Source organism: Nicotiana tabacum, chromosome 22 (genome assembly GCF_000715075.1).
Source record: "Nicotiana tabacum cultivar K326 chromosome 22, ASM71507v2, whole genome shotgun sequence".
NCBI classification, from domain to species: domain Eukaryota; kingdom Viridiplantae; phylum Streptophyta; class Magnoliopsida; order Solanales; family Solanaceae; genus Nicotiana; species Nicotiana tabacum.
In genome coordinates this window covers 23,071,612-23,097,741 of record NC_134101.1, presented here as the reverse complement: position 1 = coordinate 23,097,741, position 26,130 = coordinate 23,071,612, and the positions used below count along the sequence as shown (strand labels likewise).

General features: G+C 37.5%; 1 protein-coding gene and 1 pseudogene across 1 annotated transcript; one reads left to right on the top strand and one right to left on the bottom strand.

The window, feature by feature from the left end:
- The first annotated feature begins 365 nt into the window (after positions 1 to 365).
- Positions 366 to 2,170, top strand: LOC107778948 (glycine cleavage system H protein, mitochondrial). Its single transcript, XM_016599276.2, has 4 exons — positions 366 to 592; positions 702 to 790; positions 1,660 to 1,830; positions 1,941 to 2,170. The coding sequence occupies exons 1-4, from the start codon at positions 490 to 492 to the stop codon at positions 2,064 to 2,066; spliced, it is 489 nt and encodes a 162-aa protein (XP_016454762.1). The 5' UTR covers positions 366 to 489; the 3' UTR covers positions 2,067 to 2,170.
- Positions 2,171 to 2,314: 144 nt separating this feature from the next.
- LOC142175744 (ent-kaurenoic acid oxidase 2-like) lies at positions 2,315 to 15,293 on the bottom strand (annotated as a pseudogene).
- Positions 15,294 to 26,130: the final 10,837 nt, after the last annotated feature.

Sequence of the window (26,130 nt, the reverse complement as noted above, 5' to 3'; positions counted from 1 at the left end):
CTGTCGGAGGAAACCAATTTTCTGGTTCATATAGGAAAGAACGAGAGAGATGGTGGAGAGAGAAATAACATACTATGCGTGATTTTGGGAGAGTATAAACTGAAAGAATAAGAGAGAAAAATATTAGATAGCGTATTTAATGGTTTAACAGTAGGAAGTAACTATAAATACATATTTTGCTATAAAAACTAAAAGGTAGCTATAGAAAATAATATTTTAAAAGTATTTTTATTTATAATAAATAGGGTGTAAAGCTTTACTATAGTAGCTAAAATTTCCTAAAATTAGGGTCACCCGTCCCAGTTATTTAGTAGGTATGCGTTGTAACTTTTGCTGGTTATTATACCGTTACTAGCACTTGGTCACAGAGTTCAGTTCATAGGATGAGGCTTCCATTTTCCACCGTTCATCCAAGATAATAAAAACTACAAGTATATAGCAAGCAGTATCGTTCTTCATCTTTTGTGAAACAAGAAATAATAGAAAAGTATGGCTCTGAGAATGTGGGCTTCTTCAACAGCCAACGCACTAAGAATCTCCCGAACCAATCTAATTGCCCCTGCCTTTTCTCTCTCCAGATGCTTTTCAACTGGTAATTACTCGTTCACAATTCATTGCACTTTTGTCTATATTCTTACTTTCAAACGTAGTATTATGTTTTTTTTTCCACTTCAAATTTCTTAGAAATGCTAGCTTTGCAGTTCTTGATGGGCTGAAGTATGCATCTTCACATGAATGGGTGAAACATGACGGTTCAGTGGCCACTATTGGCATCACTGATCATGCTCAGGTTCGTCTTCTGTCTTCTGCTTAATTAATGCTTGCATATATTCCTCATAGATTTAACTTATATACACTAATAACGTAAATCTATTTGACGCTAGTAGTGTATTTAGGCGAGCTAACATTTTGATGCGGATCCAAGATGTGAACTTTATGAGTTCAAATTTGTAATTGTACCACCTTAATCTAATTTACTGGATGCAACATCTATTATTTGTAGATATTTAGTTGATTTTTTTAACACATATACATGGTCTAAGCCAAAAGTTATGGGTTCAGATGCACTCATACCTTGTTCATTGGATACGCCACTACTAACATTGTCAATATATGGTACTAGTTGAACTCATTTCTCCAATGAAATATTGTTATCAATGACTTTAGGCCTGTTTATTTCTATTGGTGATCTTCCAAGGGTAAAAGTTAGATTACCTGTTTGTCCATCCTATATTGATGTGTGTATTGAGTTTCTCATGTCACATTTTCTGGCCAAAGCTTGTATTAGAGGAGTTAAAGACACATTTCCTCTAGGCGATTGCAAATGCTAATCCGAATAAACCAATTAAATGAATAACATCTCTATAGCACAATGCTAACAAAAGCTAAAGTTTACTCATGCTTGTCCATGAATTTACACAGGAAAAAACATGATGAACTTATTGGTTTACTGGAAAAGAAAATAAGGAAAATTGAAGTAAAGGCATATTAGAATTATAGTGCACATGTCTATTTGTGATGCACTTCAACAGATACGCATGTTGGATCAAATACCAGAAACAAGTTCCTGAATGATGTGTGTACGAAATATATTTCAGTTAAGAGATGTTCATAATTTAGGAGTAGAAGTTAATTTTTCAAACAATTGGATGATATCAGGACCATCTTGGAGAAGTAGTGTTTGTTGATCTACCAGAAACTGGTGGTTCTGCTTCCCAAGGAAGCAGTTTCGGAGCTGTTGAAAGTGTCAAAGCCACTAGTGACATTAATTGTCCAATCTCGGGCGAGATTGTTGAGGTCAACACAAAGCTTACTGAAACGCCTGGCTTGGTAATTATCATGATTGATAAGAAATTTCACTAATAGATAGTTCAATTACCAGTTGGTTGAAATGTCATTTTTGTATTATCTTATTTCCATTGTTACTTTCTGCAATCAAGGTAAATTCAAGCCCATATGAAGATGGATGGATGATTAAAGTGAAGCCAAGTAGTCCATCAGAATTGGAATCTTTGATGGGTTCCAAAGAGTACACAAAATTCTGTGAAGAAGAAGATAGTCATTAACACCTGAATGTGCTTCTTGATCCAACTTGGACTAACTGGTGTGCTTAAGGTTGATATTGTTATACAAATTTCCAGTCAATAAATAAAACTGTTCATGCATCAAACTATTTTCCACCTGTCTCATAACATCTTTGCCTATGCAGTTCTGTGATTCGATTTTTGTAATTAAGATCATATGGTCCTCTAAATTTCATCTTCCAATTCTTTTTAAACGAATTCCACCCTGTTTAGATGTATCAACAGCAACTACGTCTATGTCCGAAACAAGTTGGAGTCGGCTATATGAATCATTACTGACCATGCTACACCATTTAAACTCATCTGTTACGTAGATGTATCTTTTCTGAAAATGCATGTGAAGCTTTCATGATCATATTCACGGGGGACAGCGCATATTGCTTTAAATTTACATATAAAGCAATCAGAATGGTGAAATCATTTATTCAGTTACATACATGATTGGCACATAATCATTTTCAAACTGGAAGCAAGGCATCAGCTAAAGTGCAAAGAATCAGAAGTCTTTCATATATTTTCTGCAGACAGCTTCCTAATTCTTGCAAGCCAATTGTCAGAAGGCCTGGTCCTCGGAAAATATTGCACCTTGCTCTCTGCATTAAGCCTCTCAAGCCTGCACATCAAAACTCTCTCACTACGTTTTGCATTTGTAATCACAGTCTTGTTTGATCTCAGTTTCAAATAATTAAACATAAGTTCATAACAACATACGCTCTTTTTCTTCATATCTTTAATCATCATTTATACTTTTCAATGAAGTAATGAGCACATAAGATTTACATGGATGGTTGAAGAATACAAATACATAATAACTGAACATTTGCCTGTAGTTGAGAATAAAATAATGTAGGAGAACTGAAATTTCAAGCCTGGCCAAGTCTGCACCAGGACAAAACCTGCTTCTGACTCCAAAGGCAAGATACTGACCAGGCTTAGTTTCATAATCCGACAAAAATGAAGATAGTTGTCATGTAAGGATTTGTACTGTAATCACTTAAATAGATGAATGTCTTTTCTTAAGACATGTATTGCACTGCTGCAACTTACATCCCATCGTCAAGGATTGAATTCCTTAGTGTTCGGACAATTGTTAGGATCCATATGAACATTCCTTGTCCAAACCAAAAACCTTCCATCCTTGAGGTATAGTGTATCCTATGATATTAAGAGAACTTCAAAATATTTCGGACTAACTTAGTTATTGAATGAAGGAGAATGGTTGGAGAATGGAAAGAGCAAGCAGAAATGATGACAAGAGGTGCATATGGACTAAGACCATTCATTTTAACAGCAGCTGTAGCTTCTCTAAAAAGTGGTGCAGCATTAACAAGGCATAGTGTTTCATCAATTACCTAGAGGGTCAAAAGTACACAACTTAAGAGTTTAATAATAAGTCGTCAAAAAGAATGACTCGATAAACATCTAGAGGTATAGTTAGCAGATTGCTCCAGTGGGGATTATAAAAATATTTCATTTATCTGTACCCAAAATCTCACCACAGACGTCGTGATGACACTTAGTCTCTAAGACTAGGTAAGCTAAATACAATTACATTTCAAGCCATTTTTTTTAATTTTGAATATGAATTAAATAGGTAATCAAAACCAACAGCGGAAACAAATATGAAAACTTCCCAAAACTGGTAATACTGAGTCACGCACTCTAAGTGAATACTCAATACTGTTTGAATAATAATTTACATTACAATACCTGGCTCTGCACAAAATAATGTACAGAAGTGTAGTATGAGTACACCACGGTCGGTACCCAGTAAGTATCAAGACTAACCTCAGTGGAATAGTGACAAGGTACAGTCAAGACACTCACTAGTCCAATAACCCGTGCAATATAGTATATAAAATAATAGGAAACAATAACAATAATGGCAACACTAATCAGCCAGTGATATGCACAGCAGGGCAACAAGAACACCATTAATATCGCTCAACAATTAATAAATACTAGTACACCTAATTAAATCAAGTCATTCAAATAAATATTTTTCACATATAATTCTTCCGAATAAATCTCTTTCAAATATAATTCCCTCAAATAAATATCTTTCAAATATAATTCTTTCAAATAAATCTCTCTCAAATAAATATCTTTCAAATATAATTCCTTCAAATAAATCTCTTTCAAATATAATTTTCTCAAATAAGTATCTTTCAAATATAATTCTTTCAATAAATCTCTTTCAAATATAATTTCCTCAAATAAATATCTTTCAAATATAATTCTTTCAATAAATCTCTTTCAAATATAATTTCCTCAAATAAATATCTTTCAAATATAATTCTTTCAATAAATCTCTTTCAAATATAATTTTCTCAAATAAATATCTTTCGAATAAAAGTCACCCTCTAACACCTCATTTCAAAATCATAAAGTACAGGTCTCAGCCCAATTTTATATTTTCACGGCACTTCGTGCCAATTTCTCTATCACAACCGCACGGACAACTCATGTGCCAAATATTATTATCATTTAACCACAACACCTCGTGCCCACATTTCATATCACAACTGCATGGACAACTCACGTGCCAAATATCATCATCATATTTTTTCCGGCACCTCGTGCCCACATTTCATATTTGTTGCGGCGTGCAACCCGATCCCATATAACATTAATCATACATGTTTGCGGCGTACAACCCGGTCCCATATAACATAATCTGCCTGGCAATAGCCACAAGCTCCCAATTTTAACATAAATCAGACTGTTATCAATTTACCAATAAAAAGAAAAATTGCACAAGGTATAAAAATAAACATAAGGAAAATCACAACATCACACAAAAGTTATCAACGCAACAACTCCACATCATCACATATCATCCCTGACAATAGCAACCATTATCTATCTTATAGTCACCCTTATCACTCCTATAATAGTCTTCCTTATCCCTCCGCCCTAACAATATTAATAGCCACCCTTATCGCTCTTATTGTCATTTTTATCTCTCATATAGCCATCCTTATCGCTCCGCTCACACAATATCCCAACACACATAACAATAGTGAAATGCCACCCTTATACCCACATAATATCAACAGTGAAATGCCACCCTTATATCCTCAAAATAATAACTCAAATAATACAATAATTTACACAGAATATTATCACGGCAACATAACAAAATCAATTCATATCACGATTTGCCCAATGGCCACAATCAATTTCCAAAGATATAACAAAATTAATTAATTTCACAATAAATAGCCCAAGGCTCCACACAATGTGTATAAAACCTCAAAGATAATCAACAGAGATAGAAAATAATCAGCATAGGGCAACGACTTCATTAATCCAAACTTTGGTAATTATATTAATACTTTTTCTTAAGTTTTGTTAATTAATTATTTGTAGATGAAAAATTCATAATGAAATTAAATTTCAGGAAATATCAAATCATCAAATTCACGGAATCCACATAATATAGAAGTAATAATCACATCAAATTGTCATACAAAAACAAGTTCAATAAATGTGATTTGAGGCATGGCAAATAGATGATTAAATAAATGTCAATAATTATCCAATTTACTATACAATATGGCCAAGACTTTAACTCAATAAACTTTTGCACATATAAGCCCAAGTACGTACTCGTCACCTCGCGTACACGGCTTTCCACATTTCACAAATGGCACATAAGACTCGATGCAAAAGGGGTAATTCCCCCACTCAAGGTTAGGCAAGATACTTACCTTTTTGAAGTTATGCCGATATTCCAAAATCCCCTTATTGCTTGAATTGACCTCCACGCCGCTCAAATCTATCCAAATTAATTGTATAACTTCATTAAAATTCATCGAAAATAATTTCGGATAATAAAACGTCGACTTAAAAATTTATCCTAAAACGTCAACAAAAGTCAACGCGGCGCCCGCCTCTCGGCACCCGATATAATATTTACGAAATTCGAATACCTATTTTGATACGAGTTCAACCATACCAATTTTATCGAATTCCAATAACAACTCGACATCCAATACTTTAGGATATAGAACACTTACCCAAGTCAAAGTCGTGAAGAACCCCTCCAAAATCACCCCAAAACCGAGCTCCAAAACCCCCAATCGAAAATGGCAAAATGACCAATTTTGGTCTTTAATAATTCTGTCCATTTTTGCTTCTACGGATAAATTGGTCGCATTTGCGGGCTCGCCTCTGCGAGAAAAATTCCGCTTCTGCGAAGGTGCACGGTCCAGCCCAAGATCGCACCTGTGGACAGATTGCCGCTTTTGCGCAATCGCAGAAGCGATGGCCAAACGCGCACCTGCGAAGCTCGTCGCTTCTGCGATGAGGCTTCCGCAGAATCGAAAACAGCAGCAACAGATTTCAAGCAGTTCCTTCAAGTCCAAAAATCAGTTCGTTAACCATCCGAAATTCACCCGAGGCCCTCGGGACCTTAACCAAATATACCAACATGTCCCAAAATATAATACAAACTTAGTCAAGGCTTCAAACCACGTCAAACAATGCCGAAATTACGAATCGCGCATCGAATCGAATTATGAATTTTTTAAATCTTCCAACTTTTATATTTTGCGCCAAAACGTATCAAGTCAATCCGGAATGACTTAAAATTTTGCGCACAAGTCATAAATGACGCAATGGAGCTATTCCAATTTTCGGAATTGAAATCCGACCTCGTTATCGAAAATTCCACCTTCAGTCGAACTTTCCAAAATTTTTTATTTTCCAACTTTCGCTAAAATGCGTCGAATTGTCCTACAGACTTCCAAGTCCAAATTCGTGCACACGCCTAAGTCCGAAATCACCATACGAAACTATTGACATCATCAAAGTTCCATTCCGAGGTCGTTTGCTCAAAAGTCAACTCTTTCCATCTAAGCTTTTAAATAAGAATTGTTCTTCCAATTTAATTCTAAATCTTCCGTAAATCAAACTAAGCCACACCCACGGGTCATAATACATATTACGAAACTTCTCGAGACCTTAATTCATTGAACGGGATGTTAATTATTAAAACGACAAGTCGGATCGTTATATTATCTGACCTCATTGAGGGTTAGCACTGTTTGAGAAGATGATCTCCTCTTTACAATATCCTCTTGTTCCTCCTGTAAGGTGTAACCTTTCTAGTCAAATTTGCTGAAATAATAAATAATGCACAAGCTGTTTGAATTTATAGTGTAACCTTCAAACACACTAAACTCTTATCGGAAACCTTTAACAGTAAACTTAATGATGATAATCAAATTAAAAAGCAAGTAAAAAGGTAACACTTGTCCATTATTTTGATCTTAGCTTTCTGCAAGAATTCTGAATGTTCTTGCAGGTAGAAAAGCGCCCACGTAGCTTTTTAGGGGTAGTGGATATTGTTTACCCGAAAAATCGGATAACGTTAAATTTAGATATGGTTCTAAGGGTATGCAAATTTCTTTGATATAAAATGACGATACATGTATTTTTACTGTAAAAATGGAAAATGATGGAAGGGAATACTGAAAAATATTAAAAGAACAAGCACAATAAAATCTTAATATTTTTTTCCTATTGCAGTCTATCTTCCCTTATATAGTAGAGGGTTACTACTTTATTTGTAACAACATAAAATAATACATATAGTAGAGAACCCATGATGGTTTATCTCTCCCTTGATTCTCGCCAAGATTCTCTCCCTTGGTGCGGTTGTAACGGCTCTTGTCTGCGAGCTTGGCACTGACTCGATCTTGGTGCTAGATCAAATCCTCAGTCTTAGTTCGAGCTCGATTCTGCCTTGGAGCATCGATATTCGGGGTATGTGTCCATCATCGTTACCCCGTAGTCCGATTCGGACGCGGGCTCGATAATAATATCGAATTTTGCGGTTGATTGGTCTTATAGCTCGAAGCTCAATGTCTCTACTTCGAAATTCGTCCGAGCTCGCCATGCGGATACCCTTCGATAGAAACGTTATTGTCTCGACCGGTCTTTATGGATGAGAATCGATTTTGACCGTACACAGATAGTCCCCTCGTTTCTCGGAAAGGATGTGGCGAGGAACGATATGATTTCCTTGCGGCTCGATCAAATTTATGTCGTCGTTTCTATAGAACTCGATCTCGACGTATGTGATGGTTGTCCCATCGGCTCGATTTTACTGAGGCATTTAATGTGTGTCAGACGGTGGTCGGCCACCGCTGATACCGAACCGTCAGGCCTTAGTCTATAAATAATCTTTCCACACAACTTTTACCATTTTTGCGCCTTCTCTTCTTCCAGACTTTACTATTTATCCTCTCTACTTTTCTGCTACGGGGCCGTTCATACCAGAATTTTGGTGTTGTCTATTTCTTCCTTTGCACTCTTTCCTTTCAAACCAATGGCGAAAACTTCCAAAACTGTACCTCAGAAGGAAAAAGCCTCTTCCTCACGGTCGTCTGATGATAAGGCGTCCGTGTGATTGCCACAAGTGCCCTCGTGTACTTCCCGAAGGATATAATTGGTATCTCCCAGACCCACACATACCGCCATCGGTCCATCGAATGTTCTTCGATATAGTGTTCCGTCCGCAGCCAATGTAAATCGAGCAGCTTTAGTCCGTAGGGCCCTGAAATCTTTAGGGTCTGAAGGGAGCTTTCCGTTTTTTAAGTACTCAATATACTTGTTTCTACAATCCCAGGTTAAGCTAGTAGAATTTATTTCGGCGTGCCCTTCTTCGATTACCGATCTTGAAAGTTGGACGACAGTCCCTGAGCTCAAATCACCTACCTCGATCGACGATCCCAAATTTGCTAGAGCATCGGCCTCATTATTCCGTTCTCGTGGGACATGCCGTAGGATCCATTGTTTGGAATGGTGTAAGGTGATAAGTAGTTTGTCCAGATACCTTTGCATCCTACCTTCTCGGACTGCGAAGGTTTTGTTTACTTGACTTACCACCAGTAAAGAGTCACAGTGCGCCTCAATGACTTCTGCTCCCAAGTTTTTAGCTAGTTCGAGACCTGCAATCATGGCTTCATACTCGGCCTCGTTGTTAGTTAACCTGATAGTTTTAATAGCTTGCCCAATAATGTTACCCGTGGGGGGTTTTAAAACTATGCCTAACCCGGACCCCTTTATATTCGAAGCACCATCCATAAAAAGGATCCATACCCCGGACGATATATCTGATTTCAAAAGGAGTTCCCTTTCGACTTCGGGTATGAGGGTTGACGTGAAGTCAGCCACGAAGTCTGCCAAATTTTGAGACTTGATGGCCATGTGGGATTGATATTCGATATCGTACCCACTGAGTTCGATGGCTCATTTGGCCAATCGGCCTGATAGTTCGGGCCTATGTAAGATATTTCGGAGTGGGTAGGTGGTTAATACGCTTATGGGGTGACATTGGAAATACGGCCTTAACTTTCTAGATGCGCTTACCAGGGCAAGTGCCAATTTTTTTAAGTGCGGATATCTAGTTTTCGCTTCTCCTAAGGTCCGACTCACGTAATAAACGGAAAATTGTGTACCTTGCTCTTCTCGAACTAGGACGCTGCTTACGGCGACTTTCGATACCGCCAAGTATAGGTAGAGCTGCTCGTCCGCTTTCGGAGTATGAAGCAGTGGTGGGCTCGAGAGTTATCGTTTCAATTCCTGTAACGCTTGTTGGCATTCCGGCGTCCAGGCGAAGTCGTTCTTCTTTTTGAGTAGGTAGAAAAATTTGTGACTTCGATCCGATGATCTTGAAATGAACCAGCCTAAGGCTGCAATTCTTCCTGTTAACCTTTGTACAGCTTTCACGCTGTCCACGATGGTGATGTCTTCGATGGACTTGATTTTGTCGGGGTTGATCTCAATTCCCCGATTTGAGACCATGAAGCCGAGTAACTTGCCCGAACCACCCCGAAAGCACATTTTTCGGGGTTGAGCTTCATGTTGAATTTCCTCAGAATCTTGAACGTTTCCTGCAAATGGGCCAAATGGTCCTCTGCGCACAGGGACTTAACTAGCATGTTATCAATATAAACTTCCATCGTTTTACCTATTTGTTCTTCGAACATTCAGTTTACTAGGCGTTGATAAGTAGCTCCTGTATTTTTTAGCCCGAAGGGCATTACGTTATAACAATATGTTCCATATCGTGTCACAAATGAAGTCTTTTACCGGTCGTCCGCATTTATCTGAATTTGATTATACCCGGAATAGGTGTCGAGAAAGGTGAGAATCTCATGGCCGGCCGTGGCATCGATCATACGATCGATGTTGGGCAGTGGAAAGAAATCTTTGGGGCATGCTTTGTTCAAATCCTTATAGTCCACACATATTCTAAGTTTGTTTCCTTTTTTAGGTAAAACAACCACATTGGCTAACCATTCGGGGTATTTTACTTCCCGAATGGATCCTATCTTGAGAAGTTTGGTTACCTCGTCCTTTATGAATGTGTGCTTTTCCTCGGACTGGGGCCTTCTTTTTTTGCTTCACCGTCTGAACATAGGGTTCAAGCTTAACTGGTGCGCCGTTATGTCCGGCGGGATCCCTGTTATATCTAGATGGGTCCAGGCAAAATAATCGATGTTATTGATAAGAAATTGAATGAGTTTCTCCCTGAGTTCGGGGCTCAAACCCGTTCCCAGGTATACCTTTTGTTCGGGCCAGTGTTCGATCAGTACGATTTGCTCCAGTTCCTCAATTTTCGATTTGGTGGCATCGAAATCATCAGGGGTTACGAAGGATCGAGGGATCCATCGATCATTATCGTCCTCTTCAACTTTTTGCTTACCTGGCCGGGTCGAAGCCGATGTCTGTGATTGCTATTTGGCGCTCTGCTTTGAACCTGATCCTTTCATTAGTGAAGGTGAGGATATTGGTTTTGCTTCTTCGATGGAGAACATTTACTTTGTGGCCGGTTGTTCCCCGTACACTATTTTGATACCTTCCGATGTTGGGAATTTGAGGACCTGGTATAGGGTCGAGGGTACGGCTCTCATGCTGTGGATCCACGGCCTTCCGAAGAGGGCGTTATATCTCATATCACCTTCGATCACGTGAAACTTTATTTGCTGGATGGTTCCGGCTACGTTTATCGGTAGGGTAATCTCGCCTTTAGTGGTTTCACATGCCATAGTAAATCCGTTTAGAACCATAGTTGCGGGTACGACCTGATCCTGCAGGCCGAGCTGTTCTATGACCCTCGATCTGATGATATTGGCCGAGCTACCTGGATCAATTAACACACGCTTAATCTTAGTTTTATTCATGAGTACGGATGATTCCCTCTGTATCTTCATCACTGAAGGATAAAGTCCTTGTGGGTGCATGATCTTGGGTTCGAGATCGCTTCACAATCGACATTTTAGCGTGTTTAAGCATCGGTCCCTGGGGGGCATCGACGCCGCCGACGATCATGTGAATGATGTGTTGCGGTTCTTCTGGCTCGTTTCGCTTACCGAATTCCTTGTCTCTAAAATGGTTCTTCGCCCTATCGCTAAGAAATTCCCGAAGGTGCCCTTTATTAAATAAGCGAGGCACTTCCTCTCTTACTTGCCTGCAATCTTCCATTTTGTGACCATGAGTACCATGATATTCACACATTTGATTGGGATTCCTTTGGGCAGGATCGGTTTTAATGGTCGAGGCCATCTGGTGTCTTTGACGCGTACGATGGCCGATACGATGGCGGATATACCAATGTTGAAATTATACTCCGATAGTCGAGGGATTTCTATAGGATCTGTATATTTATCAAAGCCGCTCTTGCTCATAAGTCCCCGAGAATTTTGCCCCCGATCAATCCTTCGGGTATTCCGAACCGTGTCACGTGCTGAACCGTTGTACGTCCGATCTGTGTCGTACGGTTGGTATCGATCTCTGTTCGACCTTTGTTCTCTGTTGGTTTCCCTTTGATTTTTAGTGGTTGTGTGGTTCTGACGTACAGGCCCATACGGAGCTCCCAATTGATCATCTTCGACCCTAATTTTTGATTGGTACTGGTTGTGTACATCTCCCCAAGTTATTGTAGGGTACTCAATCAAATTTTGTTTCAGCCGACGTGACGCTGTCGAGCTTAGCCCGTTCAGTCCTTGGGTGAAAGCTTGTACGGCCCAATCGTCTGTGACCGGTGGCAAGTCCATACGCTCTATTTGAAATCGGGATACGAATTCCCTCAGCATCTCGTTACCCCTTTGCTTTACTTTGAAGAGGTCCGATTTTCTTGTTGCAACCTTTATGGCACCAGCATGTGCTTTTACGAACGAGTCCGCTAACATGGCGAAAGAATTAATGGAATTCGGCGGTAAGTTGTGATACCAGATCATTGCTCCTTTTGCGAGGGTCTCTCCGAACTTTTTCAACAACGCGGATTCGAATTCGTCATCCTCCAAATCGTTGCCTTTGATGGCGCATGTGTAGGAGGTGATGTGTTCGTTAGGATCGGTCGTACCGTTATATTTGAGAATTTTGGGCATACAAAATTTTTTGGGGATTGGTTTTGGGGTCGCGCTCGAGGGAAAAGGCTTAATAAATTTTTTCGAATCGAGCCTTTTTATCATTGGCGGAGCCCCCGGAATTTGATCGACCCTAGTGTTATACGTTTCCATTTTTTTGTCGTTGGCTTCGACTAGCTTCGTAAGTTCCTCGAGCAATTTAGCAATTTCAGGAGCAATCCCCGATTCCTGCTCGTTTGATTTCACTACGGCGGGTTCCGTTCTGGGTATGACTTCTCGAAGAAGCGGATTGGAGTTCGGCCCGCTTTGCGTATAGGTTCGGCTCTGCAACTAAGCTATCGCTGCTTGTTGGGCTTGCAACATTTTGAAAATCATACGCAAGCTGACCCCGATTTCCCCTGTGTTGTAGGTGTCTCGGGCTATGGATCGAGCATCGCCCCGAACGCTCCTCTCTGGTTCAGAACGCTGATTCGCTTCTAGAGCTATTTGCGAATTGATATCCAGTAGTACTTCGGCTCGAATTTCGGGCTCTTCGATTCGAGCCTCGTTGCCGTTTTTAGGTAGCCTCTCGGCTCCGGGTACCAAGTTGTTGGTTTCATCTTGAAGGCCGGCTTCGAGGTCGATAGGTAGAGCTATGGCTGATTCGAAGTTGTAAGCTGGTGTGTACTGTAGATTTATATCAAACAATCACCGTTACCCTTAGCCCCACGGTGGGCGCCAAACTGTTTACCCGAAAAATTGGATAACGTTAAATTTAGATATAGTTCTAAGGGTATGCAAATTTCTTTGATATAAAATAACGATACAGGTATTTTTGCTGTGAAAATAAAAAATGATGGAAGGGAAGACTGAAAAATATTAGAAGAACAAGCACAATGAAATCTTAATATTTTTTCCCTATTGCAGTCTATCTCCCCTTTTATAGTAGAAGGTCACTACTTTATTTGTAACAACATAAAATAATACATATAGTGGAGAACCCATGATGGTTTGTCTCTCCCTTGATTCTCGCCAAAATTCTCTCCGTTGATGCGGTTGTAACGGCTCTTGTCTGCGAGCTTGGCACTAACTCGAGCTTGGTGCTAGATCGAATCCCCAGTCTTAGTTCGAGCTCAGTTCTGCCTTGGAGCATCGATATTCGGGGCCTGTGTCGGTCGTCGTTACCCCATAGTCCGACTCGGACGCAGGCTCGATAATTATATCGAGTTTTGCGGTTGATTGGTCTTATAGCTCGAAGCTCGACGTCTCTACTTCGAAATTCGTCCGAACTCGCCATGCGGATACCCTTCGATAAAAAGGTCATTGTCTCGGCCGGTCTTTACGGCTGAGAATCGATTTTGACCGTACACAGATAACTGTCAGCCAAAGGCATACAGAATTAGTATGTTCACAATTTTCTCATCACTGAATACCCTGCCCTCCTCTTCTTTGGTCTCCGCCAATAAATCCAAGACACTCCTTTTTGTTCTAGATTTATTGCTAGTATTCTTGACCCTTCTTTCATCTATTGTAACTTGAAATATCTTGGTTAAGTTCTCCTGACAACCATGAAAGGAAACAATTTTGTTGTTGTGGTCTGGAAGTTTGGTACCTTTTAGAAATGATTCTAGATTAACTATCGATTAAGAAGCAAAGGGTTCTTTTCTAAAATAATCTGATGGAAAAACTAACCTTGAGTGCCATGTGGTAAGAGATTCTGGATCTAGTGGCAGGGCAAAAACTCCATCAACGAAAACAGCAAACTCATTTTCAACTACATCAAACCATTTCTGATCAACTTGTGTACTTATAGTGACAGTCATGATCACTTGAGATGTAAACTTCATTATTTCAGTTAGCAACTCAACGGGCTACCGCACTTATGGAATGCAGCAACATCCATTAGTTGGCAGCGGAGCTAGAAGCCGACCTACTGGTACGGCCAAATCCAGTAACGTTAGTCCAAACTCTATTTGTATTAAGAAATTCATTAATTATGAACAAAAATTAAATTCAGAACCTAACACTTTATTTCACTATCCTAGAATTTAGAATCCATATAGTTCAAATCTGCTCTGCCTCTGTATATAGTCATATGTAGTGATAATGCATCGTGACCTGTGAATGAATCTGTCGCAGAAGCTTGTGCTTTTGCCTTGTAACTCCATGAAATGTTCTCTTTGCTGTTAGATCTGTCACAGATTTTGGGAAACTCAACACAAAATGGTCATCATCCATCACTACTTGCCTGCATGTTTTTGGGGTTGTAACAATGATGCATGGCTTACCATAAATAAATGCTACTCCCTCTCGTCCACAATAATTGATTTGTTTTGCTTTTAGCACACCTCTTAATAAAATATTAACTTCTTGAAAACAATTAAGTATTTTAACTAAATTACCCTTAATTAAAACTTGCATATTGTTAACTTAACACATTGGGATATATACACAAGGCCAAATTTGAAAAACTATAGTTAATTCATTCTTGATTATGTAAAAAGGACATTTATTTTGAACCAAAATAAAAAAGCAAAATGGTCACTTATTATGGACCGGAGGGAATATATAACTCCATCAATTGTAATTCCTATTTTCGAGTAACATTATTAGAAAATAGTGCACAATAATAATATAATAAGTAAAAAGTAAAGAAAGAATGAGTAAGGGACCTGGTGACAAAGGAAGAGATGGACTCAGGGTCACCATAATTGTAACTTTTGACAAAGGACAGCATATTCCCAATAAAATGCTAGCCTAGAAAACATTGGTTTATATTCAATTTCTTCACACAAAACCATTTATTTTCCTTCTTCAAGAAACCATAAAGGGCAACTATCCCAACCATCCCATGCCCTACTCCATTTTCAGCTTTCTCAAGAAGCTAGACAAACTTGATTCTGTTATTGGTTTTGTAAACTGTTTCCTTATTTCACCATCTTGAAGTTGCCAGAAACTCTACGAGCTATCTGTCTGTTTATTTTTTCGTTTGCTTGTTAAAACGTGGATATCGTGATTCGTGGTTTCCATGTTACTACTTATTCTACTTAGTAGCAAGATAACATATTAAAAAGGCAGTCCGGTACACTAAGCTCCTGCTATACGCGAGGTCCGGAGAAGGGTCGCTGCAAGAGACTGTTTCCACGGTTCAAACCCGTGACCAGCATGGCAGCAACTTTACCGGTTACTCCAAGGCTTCCTTCAAAGATTGTTGCCTAAAAATAGAAAAGATCACTGTGATAATAATGGAGGAGACACACAATATATGTTTCTTTATATTCATTGCGTGTCTGTATGAATGACACATATTAGTGTGCGTAGCCTTAAAAAAATTGTTCAATCAATTTGCCCTTTAATTTATATATCATAATGATAAACTTCCAAACAATTCTGGACGTTGTTTCTGGTTTAGATTAACCCAAAAAAGAAAAGAAGGCAAAGAGAGTTTAATTTGGCAGTAGTTGAAGACACCTATTTACTTAAACAGTGCTTACTGACGTAGGAAGCTATTTAAACCAAACTCGACAGCATTGGGGTTCACAGAGCTCCTTGCATGGCTTTCAGGATTCATTTTCACAGCCTTGGATATATGGATTTGCCGTATGTGGACTAGTAAATAGAGAAAACTACAAACGAGTGGTTTTATGCAACATTTTCAAAGAGTATTATATTTTGTTTCTTAAGAAATTGTAACAACACATTATAATCACAGCTCATTCATCTCTTACTTTCTTACCAGGTTCATCTATTGATCAGACATTACTGAAGTATTATTGTATTAGTGTTTAATTTTAAACACCCCGTTCCATTTTCCTTTATAGTGAGAAACTAAAACTCCTCTTACATGATTTTAAGGAAAGGATCAAAGGGTCTGGTTAGAGAGGGATAGAGGCATTCATGTTTGGAACTCAAATTAGAGGCAAATCTAGGACTTTAAATTTGGTGAATTCAATTTCTAAGGATCCTAGCATTGAACTTATTATATATCTTTTAATTATGGTTAGGGGTCGCAATTTGAGCTCAAATTCACCCAACCCGCAAATGGATTGGGCTACAAATATTTTAGTTCATGGGTTTATTTGGGCTGAGCTCAAGTTAACTCAGCATTTTTTATAGCTCATTCTGACACATGGAGTAGCCCAAATACAACCCATGAAGTTCATCCAAAACTAGTGGTGTCAATGGTTTGGTTAGGTCGGTTATTTTATAAAATTTACACCACACCAATTTTTCGGTTATTCTATTATATATAACCAAAATTAGACTTTTCGAAACCGTCTCAATCATATCGGTTTCTCTTCGGTATCGGTACGGTTCGGTTAATTTTCGATACATATTTTTTTAAAATATCATGTAAAAATCACTAGTAGGAATAGAATGTAATAACATACGTACTTTTATAGGACGTACTTAGCAAAAATATCTAGACATTTTTACATTTGAAAGGGTGATGAATTAAGAAAATATAAAAGATGGCTAGAGTATAGATCCATCAACTATTTTATAATAGCGTAAAAGAAACTAAGCAAACTAATACAAAGAAAATATAAATCATACAACTGAAAAGATATTAACCAAGTTGGACTGGGACTCAAGAATAAAGTCTATAGAAGATTGAATTCAAAAAGATAAATCTAAATCATGTGAAAGGAAACATATTCAATACATTGTAGTTTGCTACTCATAATCACTACAATACCTTATCTCTTAGCTTGCGAGTGAATGTGCTGGAAATAATTTATTTTCAATAGGAGTAGTATAATATGTTTGGGAATTAGGATTTTGAGTTTAATTACTTGTTGGCTTGTAACTGTTTTCATAATTCCAAGACCTAAGAAAAAATTTAATGCTTTATTATTTTTAAAATTAATATATAAATATACTTTTCACATGTAAATTATTTGGTACGATTCGGTATTTTTTTGGTTTATTTTCATAAAATAAAAAACCTACACTAATTATCGATACAGTTATAGATTTATATAAAACCCTATGGTTTTATTAAAAGAAACCTAAAAGTCGGTTCGGTATGGTACGGTACGATCGGGTTAGTCAGTTTTTAAATATATATTGACACCCCTATCTAAAACAAAAGGATCTCAACCAAACTGAAGGCTTGTCTGAAAATTTACTTAGTTGCCCCATCACCCATCATTAGTTTCTGTATCTAAGCTTTAAAAATGAGAATCAAGATATTTAAGTTTTAATGTAAATATAAATAATTTTGTAACTGAGTTGTGGTGAAATTTACTTATTTAGAAATAATATAAAAGATATTTTTCAACTTACAAATTTTAAATACTAATTTATTATTTAAGAAAATATATTTTGATTCTCAAAATACTAATAGTATTTTTTTTTTTTTGGGAAAGGAGGGAGTACTTCTTAAGTGGGGAGTAGGGCTTCTTGTGTTACATTGTAAAGAACAAATAATAACTGCATAAATAGATATAATTCAAAGTTTATACATAAAGTTGTATGGGTTGTTTTTCTCTAAAAGATTTGATCAACAAAATTTTCTGAAAAATTTATGTGGCCGGAAGTCTCTTTTCTAAATAAATTGTTTATGCGACAATTTGATATCACCCAAACTCACACCACTAATTTAGGTTGCGAGGCGGTCGATGCAATAATAAAAACCCAACACTAGTCGGGGTCAATTCCACATGGAGCTTAATGTGGGATTAGGTATATACCTAGTGTGAATGTATGACGTGCCTAAGATTACACTTTCATATTTTCAATTGTTGTTTCTACTTCTACTTTTACGCTAATGCTTGTAATTGTAAAGTTAAGAGACAATATTTTTGATTTTGGTTATTTTTCAAGTTATAAAAGATCTAGGGTTGTGACTTCCGCCTAGTTGGTTACCTAACGGATTTAGCTAGGGTCGCAACCCTAGCTAAGGATTTAGGTAATCATGAAAAATGAAGAAATTAAAAAAGAAACAAAGATAAAATGCATAATAATTGATTAAGGAAAGAAAATTTAATGTTTAAATGCTAAACCAGTACAAAGTTACCCAATACAGTAAATAAAAATGACTCTGAGTATTCAGGTGCACCCAACTTAACCTAAAAATGACAAAAAGATCTATTTATACCCAGTTGAAAATATCTGACAAAATTACCCCTGCGAAGGCTGTGCGACCGCACTTCCTCTAATTGTGCGGACCGCATATTTCTGAGTGCGGCCGCACTCTTGCTCTTGGACTGGATCTAGGCTTCATTCTACGGACCACACATTTATGAGTGCGGCCGTATTTTGGCATCCTGCGGCCGCACAATAATAGTGTGGTTCACACATCTTCAAGCTCCCAAACTACAAGTCTCTGAATCTAGTCTTCTGCAGCCGCACAATAATTGTGTGTTCCATACTCTGTGAAAAAATTCTATCAGTGCATCTTGAGAGTTTGCGGCCGCACGCAGTATTGTGCGGTCCGCACTGTAGCCCTTTTTGCCTTATTTTGGTTCTTGTCCAATTTTACTCCTTTTTGAGTTGATTTTCACTCCTTTGGCTCATTTTCTAATATTCCTGCAAGAAAGCATATTTCATTAGTTCTCGGGAATACTTTAAGCATTTTTGAGCTAAAACGTAAGTAAAAGAGACTAAATAAGCGGTCAAAATCCCTATTTATCACAATACCAACCAAAAAAATAAATAAATTCAACACTAGCCAAACCTTTATCTGCACAGAAAATTTCTTCAAGAGATTTTCTTAAACATTGTCTTTTTTTTTTTTCAACCGCTATTTTCTTTGCTTTTTTTCTTCTTTCTTATACACTTTTAAATATTTATTTAGTTTTAGAAAGTTATAAAAGCTAATGAATAGTTGAGTATAAGATTGATCCATATGTGTTTCTTAGCTAAAAAAATAAAATTAGATGTATAGCAATTCATTGTTAGTGTACGAAATGAATAAATTATGAAGAAGCTAAGAAAGTAGGGAACATACATATGTGTATAAAAAGTAAAAGATTTTGTTTATGCAAGATGAACATAGTTATAAAATATTGGTCAAGTTGGGCGGGTTGGGTTATGACTCATTGTGTAGCCCATCTTAGCCCAGGTACACTTTGGACTGAGTTGGGCAATGACTTATTTATTAACTCAGCCCATCTTGACCCGTCTAAATTCAGCCCAACCCGCCTATTTGATGTCCTATGGTTCGCACCTATTATTTATTACAATGTTAGCAAATTTTTACATATAATTTATAGTCCACAACGAAAATATTGAGTTCAGATGAACCTGATGCTACGATGTTGCATCTGCCTGACTCCAAGCATCATGATCATCATACAATAATGTATTCCATATTAAAAGTTGTAAAGCAAATAAAACGTTCTACTGTAATAGGTTGGAGCACAACTTGCTAACTCAAAATTGTTTTTCATTTGTTTATTTGTTCTTTTATAATTTGCTTAATTACAAAATCAAACTAAAAAATATTTTTGTCATTTATCATGATTTATGACTATATCAAATTAATCAATCCCCGAAAAAATTATTTTTGATAAGTTCTCTGTTTTTGCTTTCCATCCAGTATGACTCGAACCCATAACCTAACGGGTGTGGGTGAAGGTGCTTAACCAACTAAGAAAGTCTCGCTTGTCTTGATATTGATCATTTTGAGCTACATGTCCTTGCTCAAATTGATCCGAACGTTAAAAGGACTAACTTGGATTATGCCCAAACTGACCCCTTAATGAGCAATATATGCTTAACCCAGTCAAACCTAGAGTTGTTGGATAGATTACATATGATTATATATTATAGGCCAAATACTTGTACGGGCCCTTAAATTTGGCTCCAGTTTCCATTTAAACACTTCAACTAAGGCTAGTACCTATTGTACACTTTAACCTAATGGAATATGTATCTATTAAACACCTCTCACTCACCTGGTTTAAACAGTTAAGTGCGTGTTGTTCTTCGGATGACGTGGTGAAACATCGAATTAAAGAGTAACATGTAGTTGCTCCCATTTTTCTTTTTCTTTATTTAAGGCTAAATAATCCAAATTGAAAAAGATTTACAAAAAAAATTAAAAACTCTACTCCCCCTTCCCCACACCAAACTCACCTTTTCTAGACCGCCATTTCTTTTCCCATCTCTTTTTTTTCAAGCTACCAACTTCTTCCTTGCCCATTTATGTTTCCATCTCTCTCAAGCCATGTCCAAACAAAAAGCATATTGTTTTCTTGGTTGAAAATTTTTCATATTTGTAGATGTGCAGTTTGGCCGTAAAATTTCACATTTGGACGGAAAATGTTGATGCAGATGCAATAGTATGATTAATCTCCATGTTTGCAACTGCAAAATCAAGTCCAAATTGCTTGTTTTTTATGTCTGAAATTGCTGGATTTTTCTTGTTAGATGATTTTTTTATGTAAAATCGGATCGATATTACAGGGTTGATGTTTGAAATTGCTGCATCTTTTCTTGTTGGGTTTCTCTTTACAAAATCGAGTATTGCAAAATCTATTCGAGTTTTCTTGATTATTTTCTGAAATTGCTGAGTTTTTTTTTTGTTGCTTTCTCTCTGCAAAATAGGTTTGATTTGTAAATAATTTAAATTTGAAGTGAATTCTAAGGTGTATCTCTGAAATAAAAAGGTAATTCAAATATAAAGTTTAACATTACTGCAAATTCGAGTTTGAATTTCACGATTTATCTCAACCTCTTTTAATATATCATTTCTGGGGTTTATTCTTTCTTTGGCATGCACGAAATCCTTTAAAGTGAATTGATAAGTTAATCAATATTGGAAGTGAGATGAATCTGTAAAACGACTCAGGAAGAAATTAGGAGGAAAAAAATCTTGTGGTAGATGGAGGTAGCGATGGAGAAGATGAAGGAGAAGAAGAATAAAAAAATTATTTGAAGAAGAAAATAGAAAAAAATACAGGCCAAACATTTCTTCTTCACGCGCCGAATTTTGGGTACAAATCACACATCGTGCCACCTGGCATGAGGTGTTTAATATGTACATATTATATTAAGTTAAAGTATACAATAGGTACTGGCCTTAGTTGAAGTGTCTAAATGGCCAATGTGGCCAAGTTTAAGGGGTCGTATGGGTATTTGGCCTATATTATACATATATTATATATCCATCTGACTTAATTTAGTTTTGTGGTTGGATGATTGGTTATTTAGATTAATAGCCTGTTTGTCCAAACTTTTTTCTTGGCCAAAAGTATTTTTTTGTCAAAAGTATTTTTTTCCCTCAAAGTTAAGGAGTTTGGCCAAGATTTTTGAAAGAAAAAAGTGCTTTTGAGTAGAAGCAAAAGAAGCAGAAAAAGTAGTTTCTCCCCTAAGTACTTTTTTGAAAATTACTTTTGAAAAAAATACACTTAGAAGCACCTTTTAACAACTTGACCAAACACTAATTGTTGATCAAAAGTGCTTTTCAAATTAATTAGCCAAACACAAATTATTTCTCGCCAAAAGTACTTTTTGAAAAAATACTTTTAAAAAAAACACATCTCAAAGTAGATTTTAAAAGTTTGGCCAAACGTGCTATAATAATTCTTCATAAATTAATTGGACAACCCTAGTCCAAATTGAGTGTGTCGGGTCTTCAAAATATGTTATAGGCCCAATAATTAAAGCCAATCAGCATCAACTTGACAACATGAACAGACATGGCGTTTTCCTATAGCTTCTCTACTTCACAATCTCGGTAAGACAAGTGCCCCAGAAAACGAAAAGAGAAAAAAGATGAAGCTCTCACTGAAACTTCAAGACCAATCTCAACCCCAAAACCACCAAAAACAACCACAAACTCACCCTCTTCTCCTCCGTGCCAAAATCCCCATTTCCATTTTCAACCTTCCTTTCCTTTCTTGCTTCTCCACTACCACCCACCACCCTTCTGATCTCTCCCTTGCTCTTGCCACCAACTTCTCTTCTGGTCCCACCCTTAAACTCTCCTACTCCACTGCCTCCCCTACCGCAACCACCCACCCCACCCACCCCACCCCTCCTTTAACTCTCACCCTCAAATCTGGAATTGGGGTTTTTGGGTCTCCCAAGAACTCACCTTTAGTCATTTCTGCTAACTTTTCCTTTTCCCCTCTTCAACCCAATCAAAATCCCACTTTTACCCTTCTCTTCAAACCCCAATTGGGTTCTTTTTCACTTCGTAAAAGCACTACTTCTGACCCGGATTCTAATTCTAGTGTTGTGGGCAAGCAGAATGGTGATGGGAATTCATTTGGGTTTGTTCCTTTGGAGAGGCCATCTAGTTTTAAGGACTTCTCAGTGGAGGATTATGCTAAAGATTCTGTCTTTAAGGGGATTGCTGTGATGGCTAAAACAGAAATGCCTTTGACGAAAAGTGTGACGATGGATTGTCGTTGGGGTGTGAATTTCCCTAAGGATTTGGGGAACAGGATGCCGTTTTTAAGTGTGAATAAGATTGGGATTAAGAGAGTTGATGAAGTTAAGGAGGTGAAGGAGAAGAAGGACGAGAATTTAGGCGAAACGGAGCTGTTGAAAGGTATGTGTTTTTGGATGAAAAAGGAGCTGGAGATGCTGCAGAGAGAGAATAGAGAGATGAAACATAGGTTTGAGGAAACTACGATGGGGACTGCGGTTAGGCATGGTGCTGGTGAGAGAGAGTTTGTAGGTGTGCAGGTGGTTGAGAATTCGAATTCAGGGGGATTTGAGGAGTGGAGGAATAGGAGGAAGAGTGGGGGAGAGAATGCAAAGAAAGAGGTGAAGAAGAATGCTTCGGATGGGAATCGGGCTAGTGATGTTGAGAGTGAGTTGCAGAAAGCTATTAGGGCTGCTTCTTCAACGTGAGGTTTGAATTGTCTGCTAATTAGCTCGAGTAAATAGTTAATGATTACTTTCTTTCCTGGTATGCAGTGTATATGTGAATGAGCTTGCTGTAACTTAAGCGTGATACCTATCTCCTTCAGGAGGGTTAGATTGTTGAGGAATTTATAGTTTTGCCTCTCTCTCTCTCTCTAGATTATTGGAAAGGCTTCAGGTCCTCCTCTTGCAAGTACAGTTTCGAATTCTATATAGATTTACGATTGGTTTTCCATTTTATTTTCCTTTTAAGTTCATATAGAAGTAACAAGAACATCTGAATATAAACTGAGGGATTGTAGTTGTTTTGGTTTTTTGGTAGACTTAGCATATTTTCACTCGTAAAATTGGGGGAAAAAAGGAGCATATCAAACATGAGCATGCTTGTAAGACAAGGACATAAGCTACTAATATATGATATTGGGAGTACTAAGTAAAGCGAAGCTGATTTTTATGGTAAACCAACTTGAGGAAATGTACGAGATTGAATTACAAGACAATAAGATGTTTGTTGACTAAATCTACTAGTTGCGAAAACAAGTATTAGAAAATGTTGAGCTTCATCTTCATTTATTCCCTGTTGGAAAGCGATGTGACATATGTATAGTTGAAGTATCTATACCTTGCATTTAAGTATTTCCTATCTCTTAACAAAAAGCATCTCTTTTCTCGTTTTTGTAGTAAATAGAGATGACTACATTTGCTTCTTTGCTCATTCTGTTTGTGAGTTTATGTAAAGCCTTTCATCATGCATAGATTTCTATTAACAAAAAGTAGTACCTAAACATTATAATAGTAAAATAGATTAGAAGTTCAATTGTGGGCTCATACTATGTCTATGCTAGAAAGATATGGGTTTGATTGAAAAAATAAAGGTTTAGGATGAGATCTCTCCTCACTAGAGAAACACTAGTGGCTTGGATCAGACAGCTGCTAACACGCAATCTCTGTATGGAAATTCCACATCTTTTCATTTCTGAAATCTTCTTTGCTACCAGCTTCTGTCTTTCGTTCCCTTCTGTCTGTACCCTTTCTTTGTTGTGCAAATGGGTAGGTACTACAACTCCAACTGAACTCAGAAATAACTGCAGTCTTGTCCCAAGCAACCTCACCCTACTCTACAGCCGATCTCCCCTATGCAATACCCTCCCACTTGTTGGCCACCAAGTCACGTGGTGACGCCAATGTCCTCTTTCAAACTATGGTCATGTGTAAATACGTTGTGCCCATACCATGACCAAATGAGCCAAATGTGTTTAATCACGATGAGGATATTAGTTTGGGATGTGCAAAGATCGCAAGATTGATGTTCAAGACTAACCAAATACCAAATTCCTTGGCACACAACAAAATTTTTAGCTTTATTTTAGTGTACTACTCATGGGTACGTATTTCTAAGGGAATGTTAGAGTAATTTCGAGTATGTTAGCTGAATGGTGGATTTACTTTTCTCCTACTTCCTACAAGTGGTGGGGCAAAGGGGATGGAATTCCATGTGAAGTATCGCTTTTGATGAAGAAGTTGCAAATTAGTAAGAGCCACAAAGGATTGGAAAGAGATTGGTATTCCAACAAGATGGAACTTGGTAGATCATTGAGACTTTGGAAGTGTTCCTCTCATATTCTGTATATTTTTCTCTTCGTCATTCTTATCTACTTCTCCTATGAGAAGAGTGATGTCTAATCCTATTCTTCTGAATTGCTTTGGGGACTTGCATTTCCTGAGTGACTGATCTCTATTATGAAAGCTATTTGTGGTACTCAAATAGATCAATGGTCCAGCTCCCAGAGACTGCTTCTAGCATATCTCCTCCTGACAATATGCACTACTCCTGAATGTTTTCCTGAATTCAACAGGATTGTATTACACATAAAAAGAAAAAATAACTTGTTTTTCATTTATGGCTTGGGAGTAATGCTCCTGAACCTGTCATTTGACGAAGAAAGTTTTTTTAGGAAATTATTGTATACCTCATTGTTTATCCGACCGTTCTGTCACTAGGATTTCGTGCCATATCTCGGCTAGCTTCATATTTGCTTGGATAGAAGAAGTGCACTATTATTGCTGCAATAATTTTTATGAAACTTTATGAACTTTGTGTGCTTCCGGGATAAACTTCTCTATTATCAGATGCTCCTGGGGGATTGCTTTACCATTGAAGACTGCATAATGCACTTCTATGAAGATCATGCCACTCTGTATACCTTGCAATGCTTCACCACCACTGTTTCTTTTTCCATAATTGGCAGCCTCTTGTTTATTTTTCTCCTCTTTGATACCAAGTTCTCCTTCCCACTTGCCTGTGCCCATGTGCTAAAATTGTATTTCTTGGGGCTGTGAGTATGTACATATCTGTTGTTGTGGCTTGTAGAAAATGGTATTTTGTGTAGTGATTTTGGAAAGGTTTGATAGAGGAAGGGTCAATCACTGCTTTGAAGCATGAAGTGAGAAGACACGAGAGATATGTCCTATATCAATAAGCTGCATGTTTCAATACCAAATCTAAGCTATTGCAAAATGTGCTCATTTCGAGCAATTGCAAAACTTGACCAATTCTTCCATTGCACTTTGGACGCCCCTTCACTTTTGAAGTTGTAAACTTAACATATATAAAAGTTTGGATATGCATCATGGTAATTAACGCTTAAGATGGTATCAATAAAAAAGAGATCAATGCCAGTTTTAAAGTTATGCAAGTCTATGAGAGATAAAAAATGTACATCTTGAATTTCTTGCTATGTATGGTTGTCGGACACTTGCACACTGATCGTCAGTGCTCGTCTAGTTGTTTCTTTGTTACGCACAACGTCGGTACTCGTCCATTTGTATTGTCCTCAATAGAATGACTTCAACCCATCGGT